We start from the raw sequence: 19,513 nt of genomic DNA, 5'->3' as shown, positions 1-19,513 counted from the left end.
TTTCTTCTTTATTAGTCTGGCTAGTGGTCTATTTTGTTGATCTTTAAAAAAAAAACCAGCTCCTGGATTCATCGATTTTTTTTTTTTTTTTTTTAAGGGTTTTGTGTCTCTCCTTCAGTTCTGCTCTGATCTTAGTTATTTCTTGTCTTCTGCTAGCTAGCTTTTGAATTTGTTGATCTTGCTCCTCTAATTCTTTTAATTGTGACATTAGGGTGTTGATTTTAGATCTTTCCTCGTTTCTCTTGTGGGCATTCAGTGCTATAAATTTCCCTCTAGACACTGCTTTAAATGTGTCCCAGAGATTCTGGTGCATTGTCCTTCGTTCTCATTAGTTTCTAAGAACACCTTTATTTCTGCCTTTGTTTCGTTATTTATCCAGTAGTCATTCAGGAGCAGGTTATTCAGTTTCCATGAAGTTGTGCAGTTTTGAGTGTGTTTCTTAATCCTGAGTTCTAATTTGATTGTACTGTGGTCTGAGAGACTGTTTGTTATGATTTCTGTTCTTTTGCCTTTGCTGAGGAGTGTTTTACTTCCAATTGTGTGGTCAACTTTTGAATAAGTGTGAGGTGCTAAGAAGAGTGTTTATTCCATGGATTTGGGTTGGAGAGTTCTGTAGATATCTATTAGGTCCAGATCTAAGTTCAAGCCCTGGACATCCTTGTTAATTTTCTGTCTTATTGATCTGTCTAATATTGACCGTCGAGTGTTAAAGACTCCCACTATTATTGTGTGGGAGTCTACGTCTCTTTGTAGTTCATTAAGAACTTGCTTTATGTATCTGGGTGCTCCTATATTGGGTGTATATATACTTAGGATAGTTAGCGCTTCTTGTTGCATTGATCCCTTTGTCGTTATGTGCCCTTCTTTGTCTCTTTTGATCTTTGTTGGTTTAAAGTCTGCGTTATCAGAGACTATGATTGTAACCCCTGCTTTTTTTTTGCTCTTCACTTGCTTAGTAAATCTTCCTTCATCCCTTTCTTGAGACAGACTGAGATTCTGTTTCAAGAGAAAGAAAAACATATCTATACATACGTGTAAAAGACATGAGGCAATGATAAGAGGTGATTAGTGTTCTCAAGAACATCAGCCACAGTAGGGGATAGTGATGGAGAGGGCTCCGTTTTTATAGGGTGGGCAGATTAGTCCCTGAGGAGATTTTAAAAGATTTGATGACTTGTAACAATCCGGGGTTGGGATAAAATTTTCAAAGAAGGTAGCCCAGAAAAGCATGAAGCCTCTGAGTTGTTCAAGGAAGAGAAAGAAGGTATGTGTGACTGACCAAGCAGAGGGAGTGAGAGACAGAGGGAGCCTCCCTGCTTGGGAGGGACCAAGGAGCATGCAGACTTGACTTGTCTGAGAAAAGACATTTCCACTTTATTCTGAGTGGTATGGGAGCCTTTGGAGGATTTTGAATGGGTGTGAAATAACTGACTTATGTTTGAAAAAATCAGTCATTCTGGCGACTGTTGTCAATAGTTTGAGCTGGGGCCATTGGGAGATTTTGAGCAGGAGGGCAGCATGAGCTGACTTGGGTTTTCTGAGGATTATTTAGGCGCTGTGTGGGAAAGTGATGGTCGTGGAACCAGAGTGAAGCGGCAGCATCGGGGGCTCTCAGCAGTAGTGCAGGTGGTAAATGCTGGTGACAGGGAAGAGAGTGGAAGTGATGGGAAAAAAACGTGGAATTTAGGATAATATTGGAAGTTGAGGTAGGCTTAAGGACTGAAATTTTTATAATTTAGGGGGCCTTATTTATGAAAAACAATTTAAAATTATGTCTACAACGTTAGGTTCTAATGTGAATATTTAGAATAAGAAATCACAACAAATTATATTTCTTAAACACCACAAACATCAGAAAAAATGAAATATTATTAGTTCACTGCCTGACACAGCTGTGTAATTGTGTTTCCTCATGTTTTTGGCTGCAAACTCCTTGATTGCCTTTTCATATGACCACCAACAATATCATTGCATCTTTTATTATGGCTAGATACGAAAACTTAGCTTCACAGTTGTTGATAGTGACACATCTCCAACTTCCCCTATATGTTATTTCAGCATTACTTCTTAGCTGTAAGGAAACCCTGAGAGCAGTGTCTCTGAGACTTTAGTGTGTACCAGCATTTTCTGAAGGGCGTATGAAAACACAGATTGCCAGGCCCCACCCCCAGAGCTGGAGATTCAGTGAGTCTGGGGAGGGGCTTGAGAATCTGCATGTCTAACACGTTCCCACATGATGTCCATGCTGCTGGCCTGAGGACTTGACTTTGAGAACCCCAGCCCTTTGGTCTTCCTCAGGTGTCTCAGGTTTCTCCATTCTACCAGGTTAGGATGGGTGGTGTAGGGGTTGAGTGGCCTGGCAGCCTGAATCATGGTGGCCTGTGAACACAGAATGATGAGGCATCTCTTGTTCAGGTCCTTCTCCTCAAGCTTCAGGTCAGAGTCCACCTGCTCCTTGGGGTCACCAAGGCAACATTGTCCCTGGGCACTGAGCAGATGTGAGGTGATATTGGCAGCACCCAGGCCCGAGGACTACCTCTGCCTGCAACACTCTGAGCCCCCAGCATGTGGTTGAGTTATGGCTCCCGTTCTCCATGCTGCCAATCCTGGTCCGAAGAGGACACACCAGCCATGGAAAGTTGAACTTTTTTTGCTTCATGTAAATCTGCATCTGCAGCAGACCCTACAGGATTTGCCGATGGACTTGAAGGCGGGAATGGGAGAAAAAAAAGTATTAAGGATGACTTCTAGGTCTGGGTCTGATCAATTGAGTGATGCTGATGCCATTTACTGACATGAGATGGACTAGTAGAACTGCAGATTGGTGGATCGTGAATTTTATCTGTGTTCATTTTCTGTGGCTGCCATCATAAATGATCATGACCTTGGTAGCTTAAAGTAACAGAAATGGATTCATTCAAATATTGGATGCCAAAAGCTCAACATCAGTTTCATTGGACTAAAATAAAGGTGTAGGTAGGACCGTGCTCCCTCTGGAGGCACTAGTGGGGAAACCTATTCCTTTTCTCTTCTCACTTCTGGTGCTGCCGGCATTCTTTCATGTGTGGCTACATCACTGCATGCAACCTCTGCCTCTGTCTTCTCTTTGGTATGCATCAAATCTCCCTCTGCTTCTCTCTCTCTCTCTTTTTTTTTTTTTTTTTTTGAGATGGAATTTTGCTCTTGTGTTGCCCATGCTGGAGTGCAATGGTGAGATCTCGGCTCACCACAGCCTCTGCCTCCCGGGTTCAAGTGATACTCAGCCTCCTGAGTAGCTGGGATTACAGGCATTCACTACCACACCCAGCTAATTTTGTATTTTTAGTAGAGATGGGGGTTTCTCCATGTTGGTCAGGGTGGTCTTGAACTCCTAATCTCAGGTGATCTGCCTGCCTCAGCCTCCCAAAGTGCTGGAATTACAGACATGAGCCACCTTGCCCAGCTGCCTCTCTCTTATAAAACACTTAGGATTGGGTTAAGGGACCACAGGCTAATCCAAAATAATCTCTCTATGCCAAGATCTGTAATTACATCTGCAAAACCCTCCATCTTTATAAAGTAACATATATAGATTCCTGGAATTGTGACCTGTGTCTTTGGGAGGCCGTTACTCACTCTACTACAACACATTAAGTTTGAGATTCTTGTTACATATCCAAGTGGAGACTGGGAAGAATTTATTAATGGGTGATGAAGAAATGGAATAGTAAGGAAAGAATGTTTCCAAAGCCTCCATATGTAACAATAAAATTCTCCTTATGATTAAGGAAACTTATAGGACAGAAGAAAATGAAAATAGGGAAAAGTTGGAGCACATTGAAAATCTAAAGGTCATTTAAATTGCCTTTAATTATAGATAAATGCATCATGCTGCCTTTCAAAGTATGTTAGTAGAGGACAGAGATTAGGTCAAATAAACAAATTCTGTAGAAGATCTGATGTTCCACAGGGACGATAAATACTGAGTGGCATTAAAAGTCAAGGTAAGTAAAGATAAAAGAATCCTAATGAGATGTATCTTGCTTTCAGATTTTCTTAGGCTATTTATTATTTTACCAGACACGCCTGAATTTTAAAACTAGTATAATTATATGTAAAGAACAAAATGTTACAGAAGAGAAGGTTACCTTTGAAAGTCAAAGAACTCATGTTCTGAAATGTAAGATACATAGCCTTTACCTGGAAGAGCTTTTGTCAGTATTCGTGTTTAGGATCATGAAGGGAATCTGTGATGCTGCCATGGTTGCATGACCACGTGACATGCTCTAGATGCAGACCTATAGCTAGCTGTGCTTTAGAGAGTAGGACTATGTCACAGCCGTATAAAGGCCGTTTGTGTAAAAATACATGGTCAATAAAGAACTTCAGATGGAGAATCAAGATTTACATTTGTGGCCAAAAATCAGTGTTGGTTTTATTGTTTGCTTGCTAATCTATTAATCACCTATCCACCATGAAACAGTTTTACATGAAGGGAAATAAAACAAAGAGATATCTTTTATTATCATTATGGAGTAATGAATGTATAGTGCTCAGCAGATACTGTAGAGAAATTCTAGAGTTTCCTGAGTTTTTTTTTCTACGCACATGAATATAAAACTTGCACATCTTTCAAATCCTCTAATTTCTGCATAGGTGTATTTTCCCATAATTTAATTGAATAAAGGTATTTTAGTTTTGTTTTGGTAATATAGCAATTACTTAAAATATTATTTGAGAAATACTTCTTAATGTGATACCAAATATTTTTAGTTAGTTAAAAAAAGTACTCAGTTATTTGACTCTAAATAACTTTTATTTGATAGTTCTTACTTTAACAACAATTAGTAGGGTCCAGGTGAAAACATTTTACTCTGGCCAGGTACTGTGGCTCACACCTTAATCCCAGCACTTTAGGAGGGTGAGGCAGGAAGATTACTTGAGGACAGAAGTTCAAGACCAGCCTAGGCAACATAGCATACCATTTCTACTCAAAATTAGCCAAGCATGCTGATGTGCACCTGTAGTCCAAGCTACTCAGGAGATTCAGGTGGGAAGACTGCATGAGTCCAGGAGTTCAAGGCTGCAGTGAACTATGATGGTGCCACTGCACTCCAGCCTGGATGGCATAGCAAGACCCCATCTCTACAAAGAAAGAATAAATTAAGATATAGTTCTAACTTCTAAGCAATAATAAAGAAATAGCACTGGGGTACTAATGGTTCTGTAATCATTTCTAAAATACCCAGACAATAATAGGGCAATAGCGCTGTTAATGATTAATTTTAAAAATTATCTTACAGCAAGCTACCGACTAGAAATTGTGTAATCGGTTGGACACCTAGCAGGGTGGATCACGTTATGGACTCTGTGGCTCGGAAGTCTGAAGAGCAGTGGACATGTGTGGTCTGTACTTTAATAAATAAGCCCTCTTCTAAGGCATGCGATGCTTGCTTGACCTCAAGACCTATTGGTAAGACTGAATTTTGATTTCGAGTTTGTTACATTTCTAAAGAGGGTAAATTATACAAAGTTAGGAATATATCTAGCTCCATCCTGATATTCCCTAACTAAATAAAATACTTTCTTTCTCAGAGGTTTAAAGGAATTGCCAGTTTTGCATGTAAACCATGCTGATATTCTGTTGAGTTTTTTTTTTTTAACAGGGAGGGAAAACATGCTTGTGCTAAAACAGTTTGTGCCTTTGTATCTCAAAAAAATGGAGATGATCACATCTGTTCTCTACTGTTTCTAATGAATTATTCAATAAAGCTTTGTTTTATGCAGATTTCAGCAACTTTCGAGTTTGTTATTCAGTCCAAGTGTTTCATAAATTGAAAGGGAGGATTTCTGTAAGAATATCTTTGCAGGTGGAATAGAAAAATGCTGAATTTTTTCTCTTCTTTATCCCTTCTACCCCTTGTTATTAAAATCTTTACCCAGACAATTGTACTGATTTCATTGAAATCCTTCAAAATAACTCTTTATAGCTCACAATTTCATGCATTTAGAGCATGTAAAACCTCAGAGGTTTGAAACCTGTGATTAAGAGCCATTTCATTGCTGCGGCTTCTATTGTGTTCTCAAAGTGTTATTTCTTTCTTCAATTAGAGATGAGAAAGTTCATTGTTGACTTATGGACCCCCACACTGTGTTAACTGTCATGTTGTGTTTTGTTCTCTGGGCCAAAAAGACAGACATTATCCCTTGCACAGCTTTGCTGCATCTCCTGTTTCTATCCCTTCTTCTTTAGTATCCTTCAGCAGAGACAGAACCCATGGAAAATCACGATCTTAGGTTGCCACACTGATTTCAACATTCTGAAATGCATTTATATGTCTCATTAACTATTATATTGTTAATGTTTCTGAGTCAGAAAGACATCTTAATGATGATATAAAATGTATTATTGGACAGATTTCAAAATCCTCTGATACTTTGTTGAAACACTGCATTTAATAGATTTAAGTCTTTGTAATTCATCTTTACTTATTTTAAATAAGCCTTTCACTTTGTCTTTCCATTCACAGAAACAGTCCTGTTAGTCTAGAAACAGGTCTGTAACTGCTGACCTAAAGCTTTATGGGACATCACCTCTTAATTACCACTTTTTAATACTTTGCCTAATATTAGCAAAACTGATGGCTGAATGACCTTTAAATGCTTAAACATCATAAAAAGCAAATATAAATCTTTGTTAAACCCATCTCTGGGTTTCTGTAAGTTGAAATTTTGCATTTTACATATTTCATTTCCTAGCCAGAAGATGATTAATTCTGACTTCCCCAAACTAACTTTGTATTATTAGTTCTATATATTTCACCATAATACAGTGACATAAACATTTTGATCAAATAAAAAGATGTTTCACATAGTCAGTATGTTATATTTATAGGACTATTGCAGAGTTACTTATCTCTTCTTCCAGATTCAGTGGTAAAGAATGAAGAAAATTCTTCTGCCTTCAGCAACTTAGTGAAGTACCCGTGTAATACTTTTGGAAAACCTCACACAGAAGTAAAGATCAACCGGAAAACTACATTTGGAACTACAACTCTTGTCTTGACTGATTTTAGCAATAAATCCAGTACTTTGGAAAGAAAAACAGAACAAAACCAGATACTAGATGAGGAGTTTCAAATATCTCCTCCTACTAATGTTTGTTTGAGTGATACCCAGCAGCCCTCCAAGAAGAGAAGAAACGATATAACTCAACCATCCAGCAAAGCAAACATATCACCTACAGTCAGTTCAGAATCTAAGTTATTCAGTCCAACGCATAAAAAACTGAAAACAGCCCACTACTCATCACCAGATCTTAAAAGCTGCAACCCTGGATATTCTAACAGGTATGATGTTTTTAACTTTGGTCTTTAAGACAGTTACTTTTGTGTGCGTGTGAGATGGAGTTGTTGACTGTAAATCATTTATCTTTCACGTTCTTTGGGAAAATTCAAGGATATTAACAAGTCTTAAATAACAAAAGTATATTGGTCACTTTTTTTGTCTCATGTCAGTTATTGGTATAACAAAATAGAGCCAAACTTCAATATTTTAAAGAATCTTTTTAGATATTTCTCTATCTTTTAAGATATAAGGAGAGTTATTACATTCACATCTTTCACACATCATACCAGTTGATGTAACAAGGTGGATCAAGTACTTGAATAAAGTCATAGCCTTTTATATCCTAGGAATAAAGGAAACTTACTAGATTCAGATCGTCACCCCGAAGAGTAAATAAATTACCTATCAATGTGTCTCTTTTTGCTTTATGCCAGATGTAAAGATAATGAAACGTATCGACTATTTGAATAAAATCATATCTCTTCCTACCTTTAATAAAGAAATTGACTTTAGATCTTTCACATCTTAGAGTAAACCTTATCTAGCCTATCAGTTTATCTAAATTTACTTTCTCTATTTAACAGATTTACCTTGCAAGTTTAACAAATGCTATTATTTAGAATTAGCAAACACCTGAGCAACTAAAATTAGCTAGGAACCACACAAGTTTTCATGAGAAAAACGAAACAACATACTAGCAGATCTTTTGTTCATAACTTGAGACATCGTCTAAGTAGCCCAGCTTAAATTTAAAAAGCAAACTATGACCATCCTTCCCCCCAAAACTCAGCAAAAGGCCTTCACAGGGCATTCAATCACATAAACTCCAATTTTGTCTAAGTAATCCAAGATATTCATAGAAAAACCTGAAGACTCCTGAGCTAGTCTACTAGATTTACAGATTTATTTTAACCAGAACACAGGAAACTTAATATTTCCTTTTCTTTTTCTTTTCTTTCTTTTATGAGATGGAGTCTTGCTCTGTCTTCCACGCTGGAGTGCAGTGGCGTGATCTTGGCTCACTACAACCTCCACCTCCCGGGTTCAAGCGATTCTCCTGCCTCAGCCTTCCAAGTGGCTGGGATTACAGGTGCACACCACCATGCCTGTCCAATTTTTGTATTTTTTGTAGAGGCGAGGTTTCACCATGTTGGCCAGGCTGGTCTCGAACTGCTGACCACAGCTGATTCGCTCGCCTCTGCCTCCCAAAGTGCTGGGTTAACAGGCGTGAGCCACCGTGCCCTGCCAGCATTTCCATTTTTATCCTAAGTTACAGGCAACATGACAGAATACCAAAATCTGCAAGATGCTCAAGTCCCTGATATGAAACAGCATAGTCCTTGCATATAATCTATGCACACCTTTTCATATACTTTAAATCATCTCTACATTACTTCTTATAATACTGAATTCAATGTAAAGGCTGTGTAAATAATTGTTATACTGTTTTGAGTTTTCTTTGTATAATTTTTTTATTGTTTCATTATTATTATTTTTTGTTTCCAAATATTTTCAATCCAAGGTTGCTTGAATTCATGGATTGGGAACCTACTGATATGGAGGGGTGTGCTTTGATTGGGACCTAGAGTAAGCTCAGGTGTAATTCTGAGATTCACCATTTTTTCCTCTTATCAACTATGCCTTTACTGGTAGGTAGATGCCTCCTCTCGGCAGTGGAATGAAGGACCATTTGGTGTAAACTCCTAGATCAACCTGTAGAAATCCTTAAAGCTTATTTCATAACAAGTTCTGAGACAATCTTTGCTCAATAGATGCATTTACTCCAAGCTTCCTATTCCAACTCTAAATTTACCATCAGTTAATCCTGATGACTTATCCTTGACTGTTTTTTTTTAATGTTTTGTTTGTAATCATTTTGCGATAACTGGTTTAAGTTTTGTTCACATACTCACATTTGAATGAAGCTGTGGGGGCTGAACTTTTAACTGACTGGATAAATCTACCACCTTTTCACTTTGACCCTAGTTAATGCCTCATGATGGAAGTTAGTTGAGAATGTTTGAGTTGAGAGGCTATCCTGGAGGAGAAAATCATTTCCAGACAGTCTTTCCTGTTCCATGGCTGAAGTGGAAAGTAGAAGTGATCATCTTAAAATATTGTGGCATTCGTTGTACCTAGATGAAATATCTTGGCATATTTTTATTCCCTTAGTGCTTTGTAGAAAATCTTAGACAATTTAACTAATGAATTAGGGATTTAAAAAAACATTAATGTAACCTTAAATTTAAATGATTTCTTCATAAGCCATTAGTGATAGGATCATATGATTAATCACAGTGCATAGCATTACTTAGAAATGCTGCAGCCTGTGTATGTATTGAATATAAGAACACCAGGACTGAGACTCCACAATCAATCAAGATCAACCAGCAGAATAAATGTCAAGCGATGAAATAAATTCACCCAGCAGCCCTTCTGCACCCAGCTACTTTACAAGGAATAAATTGCAAATTACTGTCATTTATTTCATTTTTCTCCTTGTCTGACAGCTCTAGTGTTCATCTTGTGGACAAGATGCCTAGCAGAAGCTCACAACATAATACTATTAAAGCAGGTGGTCCATTCATAATTTATAGCCAGTTTATTTTTTCTTTAATATTATATGATAATTACTTTGACTTTTGTTCTCTTAATTACTGTTCTCATTACCACACAATGCATGCAATGTTGATGAGGCATATTTTCCAATTGGTCTTGAGATAGATGTGTACACCATCCAGCTACTGGCTTTTAAATTAGATGATTGAACCCATTTTTAAGCAGTTAAGAATAATTACTAGAAACAATTTAAGTTGTTGATCCAATTATTGTCAACACAGAGCAAAACACAGTGATGCATTTTCAAGGAATGCATGTGTTGTAGGTCGAAATTTTTCTTGAGTTCATGCAAAGGCTCACATAGAAGGGTGAAATGACAGTAACAAAATCATTAATGTTTTCTCATGTTTGCTGCTGTCAGGGATGTTGAAGATCCATCTTTAATCACCAGTGCAAGTACTGACACCATGTCCTTGTTTCTGGGTTACTTCTTGGAGTTCTCAGTCTAACGATTTCAGAACCACCTGGGACCATCCAGAATGAGTCATTTCACTTTTTTTTTTTTTAATCCTTGAAATAATCCTGTATGACAAAATCTACATTCAGTGGGACTGATTAATCCAAAAAAATTCAGACAGTATTTTTACTATAATGAACCACCCTATCTATAAAATAAGTTAAACCAAACTTGTCCAACCCAAGGCTTGTGGGCCACATGCAGCCTGGGATGGCTTTGAATGCAGCCCAACACAAATTCATAAACTGTCCTAAAACATGAGTTTTTTGGTGATTCTTTTTAAGCTCATCAGCTGTCATTAGTGTTAGTGTATTTTATGTGTAGCCCAAGACAATTCTTCTTCTTCTTCCAGCGTGGCCCAGGGAAGCCAAAAGATTGGACATCCCTGAGTTAAACTGATAAATTGACCATGAAAAAATAATATTCACTTTAAAATTACAGATCTGTGCTTAGTAATGTCTTTCTTCTTGATGATAGTTTTTGTCTGGTCTCAGTCGTTTTATTTATGAATAAGTATTGAGAATCTATTATGCCTCAGGTGTTGTTCTTGAGTCTTATGACATGTACATGGGCAGACTACGGCCAGCAGAGCCAAATCCACCCCACCACCTGGTTGTGTAAAGCTTATTTCCATTTGTTTAGATATTTTCTGTGGCTACTTTTTGTGATAACAAACTTAGACCATAAGACCAACAAGCCTAAAATATGTAATCTGAAAAGGTTTGCCAGCTCCTGATCATTTATAACCCAGCGTTAATATTCAAAATGATAGTCGTGATCACTGAAATAGACAATTTTGTATGCTACATTTAACTAAGAAATCTGCTACATTTTAGAAAGTTTTTAGATGATTAAAACAAAGAGGAACTAAGATGTCCTCAGTTAACCAGAACATTTAATTATCCTGGGTAATGTTTTCTATCATAAAATTAAGATTAGCCGTGCATATATAGAGCCCATGTGATCACAGGTGATATCAGTGTCTTGGTTACATTACCTTGGTGTGTCACAACTTAATGTGCATACGAATCACCTGGGAATCCTGCTAACACGCAGATTCTGATTCTGCAGGCAATCTGGAGAAGGGATGCCTATGTCTGTATTTTCCAACAAGCTCTGGGTGATACTGATGCTTCTGGTCTGTGGACCACACTCTGAGTACCAAGAATAAGATCGCATGTGGTTATGTTTTTAATTTAACTTTTAAAGGAAGAAATGGAGTGGAAGGCAGAAAGAAGACATTTGGGCCTTTCCTTTCTATTTAAATCCTGCCTTCTACCTTTGCCTTTCTCCCCAGAAAAGCTTTAATAGTAAGAGAATCTAAACCTCTCCCTGGATATGTGGAACCCTGGAGCTCTCTAGGTTGAAACAAGTGGGTTAGAAAATGATCAACTGTTATCCAAAACAGCCACCTCCAAAATAAGATATAAAACTGTTTTTATGTGCACATAATTTTTAGTAAGAAGGCATCATTTCATTCATTTCTGTTAATATTCTTAATCTTTTCTCCTTTAATTTTGTTAAAGAAAGCATTGTTTATGAACCACTTGCCTTAATTGTGAAATCTCTTGACTTCGCTACAACTATTCAGACATTTGGCTGTTCTTGTAGTTAAAGTTTTGGAGGAGATTGGTGAAATGGAGTTTTGGAGGGGATTGGTGAACTGAAAGGTTGTGGAAAAGAAAAGTTCTTTGCCTCTCAGCTTTCCTATTTCTGTGTTTTACCTATGACTCTAAAATACAACCACCACCCCTCTACCCTGAACAAGGTACCAACAAAATAGTTGCTGGTGAAGAATTTAATGATAATGATTTATTTATCAATGGCTACAACTGCTCTTACTTTACAAATGGCTATCGAAGAAACCTTCGAAAACTGCCCTCAGAATGTTTGAGTTCATCCCAGCAAACATATTTAAAGCAGTATATTTAAGCATCTGTTAGATAAATTAATTTCAGTAAATGTCATCAGAAATAAAAGATTGCATTCTCTGAACATTTCAATTACATATGATGCATTGAAGCATCATTATAGAAAGAATTGGGTAAAAAGTGCAGTTTAGGAAACAAGGAAAACGGGAAATCACATTGGATTTTTTTTTTAAGTATTTTTAACAATTATTTAAGAATGATATTTTGTTCCTTAGAAATTTACCAAAAAGATGAGAAGGGATGAACTGTTTTATCATTAAAGAGATTTTTAAAAAATAGGAACATAAAGAGGGCACTTCTGCTTTTAATGAATGTGAATACTTTCTCTTTAACTAGTTTGTTAAAAAACTAACTCTCATAAAGGCATTATTAAAATATGTACAACATAGAAAATTAAGCTTCTTTTCAAAAAGAAAATTCTGTTTATGCAGCTACAGTACAAGGCCAGCTTCTAGCTTGTGTACACTGGATGTGAGGATAACCTCAAATACTCTTGATCCTAATTGTGGGGGAGGATAAAGCTTCTCTGCTAGCTTTACAAAATTCACATTTTTGCTCTCTGCCAGGCAGCCTGTTTCTTGCAGGAATATGATTGTGACTATTACAGTAGCCTTGATCAAAGAAAAGCATAGAAAATTGTCTTTAAAGTGGACAGCAGATAGAGTGATTTCTATGGCCTTGTCAGAGCCATTGATGAGAGTTTGCTACCGATGAGAAAATAATTAGAGAAGATTTTGACTAGCTACTTTGGGGCCAGCGGGAATGGAGAACCTGGACTTGAGAATATTTTAGAAGAAATAAAAGTGGCTACAGTGTAATATTGGGCAAGAAAAGAACTGAATATCACAAATGAAAAATAAAATTTGATTTTGTTCTTTAGAAATTTAAATGATGTGTTTTAGGTACATAGGTAACTTTGGAAGTAAATGAGAATTACCTGGGAAAACAAAGAATAAAGACGGCAGTTTGTGTAATTACCTAATCATGGTCCACTTTTTGATAAAATTTCTCTGTACAAGTGAAATTCTGACGTGGGAGTAAAGTGTTGTGAACAGTCCCTTTAGCACTCTTATGCTGTACTGATTTTACAACCTGTCATTACAGTGAACTTCAAATTAATATGACAGATGGCCCTCGTACCTTAAACCCTGGCAGTCCTCGCTGTAGTAAACACAACCGCCTCTGCATTCTACGAGTCGTGAGGAAGGATGGTGAAAACAAGGGCAGGCACTTTTATGCCTGTCCTCTACCTAGAGAAGCACAATGTGGATTTTTTGAAGTATGTGTAAGATTTATCTAGCTTACTAAGTGTAATTAAATACTTTGGTTATTCACATATAACAAGTAGCAATACTTACCTAGTTTGACCTTTGACCTTTAAATTTGAAATAGCCATATTGGCATTCAGTCTAAAGCTTGAATGTTGAATACCTTAAAATTCAGATATTCAGCCAAAAAAAATTTAATAAAATAATAGCTATTACATTGTTAGAGTATGTCACATTTATAATCACAAGTCTAGAAGTGTTGCCCTTAGCATGTAAAGTTAGAAAAATACTGAGTCACTAGTAAGTAATAGTAGTACATATGTGGCTAATAATAATCCAAGATAAGAATTTGTTCTTCCTGACTTCAGTGCTACATCCAAACCTTTGCTTATGCACTGGATAAAGGTTTATAAGAAAAAGAATTTACATGCCTGGGATTTACATTAACCTTATCAAATCCTACTTAACCACACTTGACCCAAAAACGTGATGGCGCAATAGCAGTTTAGCAGTAGGCGATTCCTCATGCCTTCCCATTCTGTGGATGTGTCCCTGAAGATGAACCTAAGACAGGAGATAAGAACCTCAGGTCCGTTTAGTCGGTCTCACTTCCAGTATTCCTCGTGTGAGCATCTCATCAAGCTGAGTGTGATTCTATAGTTCAGAGATACATATTTTTTCTAGTTATGCTTCATCTGGAATAGAACTGAAAAAAGAAAATATTGATATGTTTCAGTGCTAAAGCAAAGATTTTCTGGTTGGATGTTTTGAAAAGATCAAATATCTGTCTTCCATGTGATACCTTATTAAGGAATTTCCCAGGGAGAATTGGATAGTGATTTTAGACCTCAGTCTCTGAACAAAATATGACTCTATCCTACAAAATTCACAGATTTCCTCCTCAAGAAGCTTTTGTAGATGTAATGGGAAAATATTACTAGCTATAATCATGGTATTGCTAAAAATACAGCCTTTTTCATATCTCTCAAGGTCAAAATTAATAAGAATAATATAATAGAATCTGTCAAATTTAGTCTGGGTAAGTCCCTATTTGATTATTTCCTTTTGTAAGAAAGTTTAATATTAAAATCATGACAAATCTTTGATCTTACAGTTTTGTTTTGTTTTGTTTATTTGTTTGGTTGGTTGGTTTTCTTAGAGACAGGCTTGCCCAGACTGGTTTCAGACTCCTGTACTCAAGCGATCCTCCAGCCTCAGCCTCCCAAAGTGCTGGGATGAAAGGCATGAGCCACTGTGCCTCACCTGATCTTACAGTTTTAACTGAAACAGACCTATAGCAGGGCTATCGGTGATTATAGCAAGATTTTGATAGTTTTCAATTATTCTTAGCAAACTGAAGAAACTTCTGTAAATAGACACAGGGAAGCTCAGAATTGTGGCAATTTGCTGAGTGATTCAAACAAATTTGTAAGAGAGATGCTTCTTTTAGGATATATGTTTTTTTAAGGGCAACAACTAATTGTGTGTTTTACAACATCAAATTAATGATAACAGCAGTGAAGACTATATGGCACTCATCACATGTGCCTAGGGTTAGCCTGTACATCATGATAACTTTTATATAAACTTCTAAATTTACCTTTTTTCCTGCAGTGGGCAGATCTGTCCTTCCCATTCTGCAACCATGGCAAACGTTCCATCATGAAAACAGTATTGAAGATTGGACCTAACAATGGAAAGAATTTTTTTGGATGTCCTCTTGGGAAGGAAAAACAGTGCAATTTTTTCCAGTGGGCAGAAAACGGGCCAGGAATAAAAATTATTCCTGGATGCTAATATCTGTAGGTTCCCTGGCATTTAATCTCTTCAAACTGTGTCTAATGTTTGGTCCCTTCTGTTTCATAGAAAGGCTGTAGAATATCTATGATACATTGAAAAGTTACTGCAATATTTGAGAACTGTTTTTTTTTTTTTTTCTTGTGTGTGTCATCTTTCCATCGTTGGCTTTTTTCTTTTTGCCTTGATGAATGTTCTATGTGTTTTATCAGATGTACGGCATATTCCATTTAGGATGTATATTTAATGCATTTAGTAATGACAATAAAGTGTTTTTAGTATGCTGTTGGTCTCTTGTAACTGTGGAGAAGCAGTGATTTTTTTTTTTAGGAAAGGATTTGTTTGCAGCACAATAAAATAAGATATTCTGTCTGTAGTGAATATATTTCTCATGTACTACCACTATTTATAAGGTTAAAGACATTGGCCCGGCACAGTGGCTCATGCCTGTGATCCCAGTACTTTGGGAGGCTGAGGCAGGTGTATCATGAGGTCAGGAGTTTGAGACCAGCCTGACTAACATGGTGAAACCCCGTCTCTACTAAAAATACAAAAATTACCTGGGTGTGGTCATGGGCGCCTGTAGTCCCAGCTACTCAGGTGGCTGAGGCAGGAGAATCACTTGAACCTGAGAGGCAGAGGTTGCAGTAAGCTGAGATCATGCCTCTGCACTTTAGACTGAGTGACAGAACGAGACTCCATCTCAAAAAAAAAAAAAAAGTTAAAGATATTTATTGTATTATTAAATAAAATTTAAGAAATAAGATCTCCTTTATGAAAAAATCTATTAAATTCTGTGCAACAAACATCACGTTCCTGTTAGATGCTAGGGTGATGCCAAACCTTGTTTGACTTTAAATTTGTGTTTTCATGTAAAGTGATGGGGATGCAGACTATCAAAGTAACATTTAAGGAAAGAAGATCTTGCATGTAGGTGTTTAAATGAGAGGTTGATTTATATTTTTCAAATCTTCTCATCTTCATTTTAACATCTGTTACTTTTTAAATAAGTCAATTTCAAAAGCTTAATGTATTTTTCATGTCTAATTTTATTGCATTTTTAACACCCTTCCCCCTGCTTTTATTTATATTTTAGCACAGATCATTATGATTGTTCCCCATCAATAAAAAGTGACTCTTAAGGTATTTCTGCATGCTTGTAAAAAAAAAGAAAAAAGTCCTTTCAGAGCTGTTGAATCTATTTTTTTTTAAAAGGACAGCATGAACGTGGCTTGAACCACTTTTCCATTTTACCACTAATTTTTCCATGCAGAGCTATAGAAGTTAATAATATATGAAATTACTGGCAAGAACAAAGCATATTTTATAGTTTTATAAGTATTTTGTTTTGACTCCACACTGAAAAGACAGGACCAACCTAGGATCAGTGATCTTTACCCAAATTGCTCAACAGGGCAGTGAGTCTACAGAACAGACCAGGAAATGGACTGGACGGTTGACAATCTTAGCTGCCCTGATGTGAAGTACATAGGGAGTACATTAAGAAGGAAACTGCTCACGCCTGTAATCCCAGCACTTTGAGAGGCCGAGGCTGGCAATCACCTGAGATCGGGAGTTCGAGACCAGCCTGACCAACATGGAGAAACCTTGTCTCTACTAAAAATACAAAAAACTGGGAGGCTGAGGCAGGAGAATCACTTGAATCCAGGAGACAAAATGCAGTGAGCTGAGATCGCGCCGTTGCACTCCAGCCTGGGCAGCAAGAGTGAAACTCCATCTCAAAAAAACAAAAAAATAGGAGACTGCAAGCTAATTGTGTAATAAAGAGGAAAAAACGTCTACTGCACAAAGGACTTCCATAAAGTCTGGTCTCCAAAAATGTGCATATTAATTACATGGAAATGTAGGTAAATTAAACAATAGGTACGTGATAAACTTAGATCCTTATCCTAATAAGAAATGTGCAGGGTCTAAATGAGGAAACTTTTTTTTTGAGACAGGGTCTCACTCTGTTGCCCAGGTTGGAGTGCAGCAGCATGATCTTGGTTCACTGCATGCAGCCTCAACCTGTGGGACTCAAGTGATTCCCTAGCCTCCGCCTCCCAACTAGCTGGGAATACAGGTGTGTGCCAGCATGCCAGGCTAATTTTTGTGTTTTTTATAGAGACAGGCTGGTCTCTTCTGGGCTCAAGAGATCCTTCCACCTTAGCCTTCCAAAGTGCTGGGATTACAGGCGTGAGCCAGTGCGCCTGGCCTGAAGAAACTCATCTGAGAGGCCTAAAGAGCCAGATGCATTCTGGTTCAAACAAGAACAAAAACAAGTCCTCATTTGGAAAGGAGGAGTGTTTAAAAAGACAGCAGTCTTTCAGACTTAATTCTACTATAACAAAATTTCTCATAAAAATCTCAATGGGGGTTTCCGCCTCCTTGTGCCCTGGTCAGCTCCAGCTGAACCCAACCTTTCTGCAGATAACTCTAGATTCTGGACAAAATCAAAAGCACTGCTGGAGAGTGAACTGCAGGCAGATTCTTGAGGGCTGTGAAATGTAGAAGAAGGAATCAGCTGGAGGTGATTTCCCATTTTTTAAAGCTTTTGCCCTGAGGGCAGAACAAAAACAGAATCAAGTAGGCCAACCAAAACTTCACTACAAAACCTAAAATATTTCTCATCTGCAGAGTCAGCAGGCAATTTTGGCCGCCACAGCCACTGGGAAGTAAGGGGGAAATCTCAGAAAGGACTTGGAGACTCTGCTGATGTCATTGACCACTGAACCATATGTGCATGAGACAAACTGAAAACAAAGCAAGCTGAAGATAAGAGAGCTGAGCAAAGATGTGATCTGCCATGAAGAAAGAGATTTTGCAGTTTGAATCTAACCAAATTAATCTGCTGCCGAGCCAAATACATCAACACTCTTTAGAAGACTACACCAGGTCCTTGATTAACACTTACTTCATTCAACATCATTTTGTTACAACTATGAGAAAAAAATCACTTTCAGCCAAGACCACTATCTGGGTGGAGTTGGCATGCTCTCCCCATGTCTGCATGAGTTTTCTTCTGGACACTGGGTTTCTTCCCACATCCCAAAGATATGTGCTTTAGGTGAACTAGCATGTGTTAATGGTCCCAGCATGAGTGAGTGTGTATGAGTGTGAGTTGCCCTGTCACGAGAGGGCATTCTGGCCAGGGAGAGTTCCCACCTGGTGCTCTGAGCTGCTAGGATGATTTCCCACCACCTGCAACCCAGAATTGGAATAAGTGGGTTGGAACATGAATGAATGAATATGAATTACAGGAAAATAAAAATTTGCCAAGTATACAATAATTATACAAATGCACAACACAGTACAAAACATTTGCAAACATTTATTCTGTGGGTTAACCCATCACCACTACAACCACCATCAGTCACTCCAAAATTTGAGTGACTAAGAAAAAGAAAAAGAATTTACTCTGGATGCAGTTTGGTGAATGAATTTATTCAAAATTTGAGTAAATATCTTTTTTTCATTCATCTTTCTTAAATATATGTACAGCTTACATTGATTTTGGTGTTAACATTAAAAGTCTATTTAGAAGTTTGGTGTTTAACATTAGAAGTCTATTTAGAAGTGACCAGGAATATGCCGTAGGAACTTAACTCTGGCTTATATCCATTAGCCTTTGGGAAAATTGGTTCTGTTTTACATTATTTTGCTTAAAGTTGCAGTTTCCATGAACCTATCAATGATGTGAAGTGAGAGCTTACTGCATACCAAATCTAGAGTCTTCACCATGTAATACCTATACTCTTCAGGATACAGTCCAAAATTACACAGCATATGAAGAACCAGAATGATGTGACCCGGTTTTACAGGAAAGACAATCAACCAAGACCCACTCTAAGATGACCCAGATGTTGGATGGTAAACAAAGATTTTAAAGCATCTATTATAATTTTGTTCATCAAAATGAATGTTAATACCAGATGGAAATCCAAATATTCAAGTAGCAATGCAAAAAATATGACATTGCAAATAAGGAATATAAAGTATTTCCTCTTAGTTTCTTTAAAATATGTGGGACTTTTAAAGCAAGAAATGAGCTTGTGAAATTTACAATGCAGGCAGACATACGTGACAGCTATGTCATAAAGGATAGAGAGATTGAA

The 19,513-nt window shown here is 37.3% G+C and overlaps 1 protein-coding gene across 2 annotated transcripts in view; it reads left to right on the top strand.

The window, feature by feature from the left end:
• The window catches only part of NEIL3 (nei like DNA glycosylase 3), a 59,431-nt gene extending 40,638 nt beyond the window's left edge, over positions 1–18,793 (top strand). The window contains exons 7-11 of one of the 2 annotated variants that reach the window (XM_064370985.1): positions 5,283–5,452; positions 6,908–7,328; positions 13,438–13,612; positions 15,216–15,403; positions 18,036–18,793. In XM_064370985.1, the coding sequence (XP_064227055.1) occupies positions 5,283–5,452; positions 6,908–7,328; positions 13,438–13,612; positions 15,216–15,398 (949 nt within the window). In that variant the 3' untranslated portion in view covers positions 15,399–15,403; positions 18,036–18,793. Of the gene's footprint in view, positions 1–5,282; positions 5,453–6,907; positions 7,329–13,437; positions 13,613–15,215; positions 15,683–18,035 lie in introns of those variants that run through there. The other variant, XM_064370984.1, reaches the window with a different exon arrangement.
• Positions 18,794–19,513: the final 720 nt, after the last annotated feature.

This window comes from Aotus nancymaae, unplaced genomic scaffold, assembly GCF_030222135.1.
Source record: "Aotus nancymaae isolate 86718 unplaced genomic scaffold, 86718_ANA_hifiasm-v0.15.2.pri h1tg000115l, whole genome shotgun sequence".
In the NCBI taxonomy this organism is placed as follows: Eukaryota; Metazoa; Chordata; class Mammalia; order Primates; family Aotidae; genus Aotus; species Aotus nancymaae.
The sequence above is the reverse complement of the archived record's forward strand: the minus strand, read 5'-3'. Positions and strand labels throughout refer to the sequence as shown.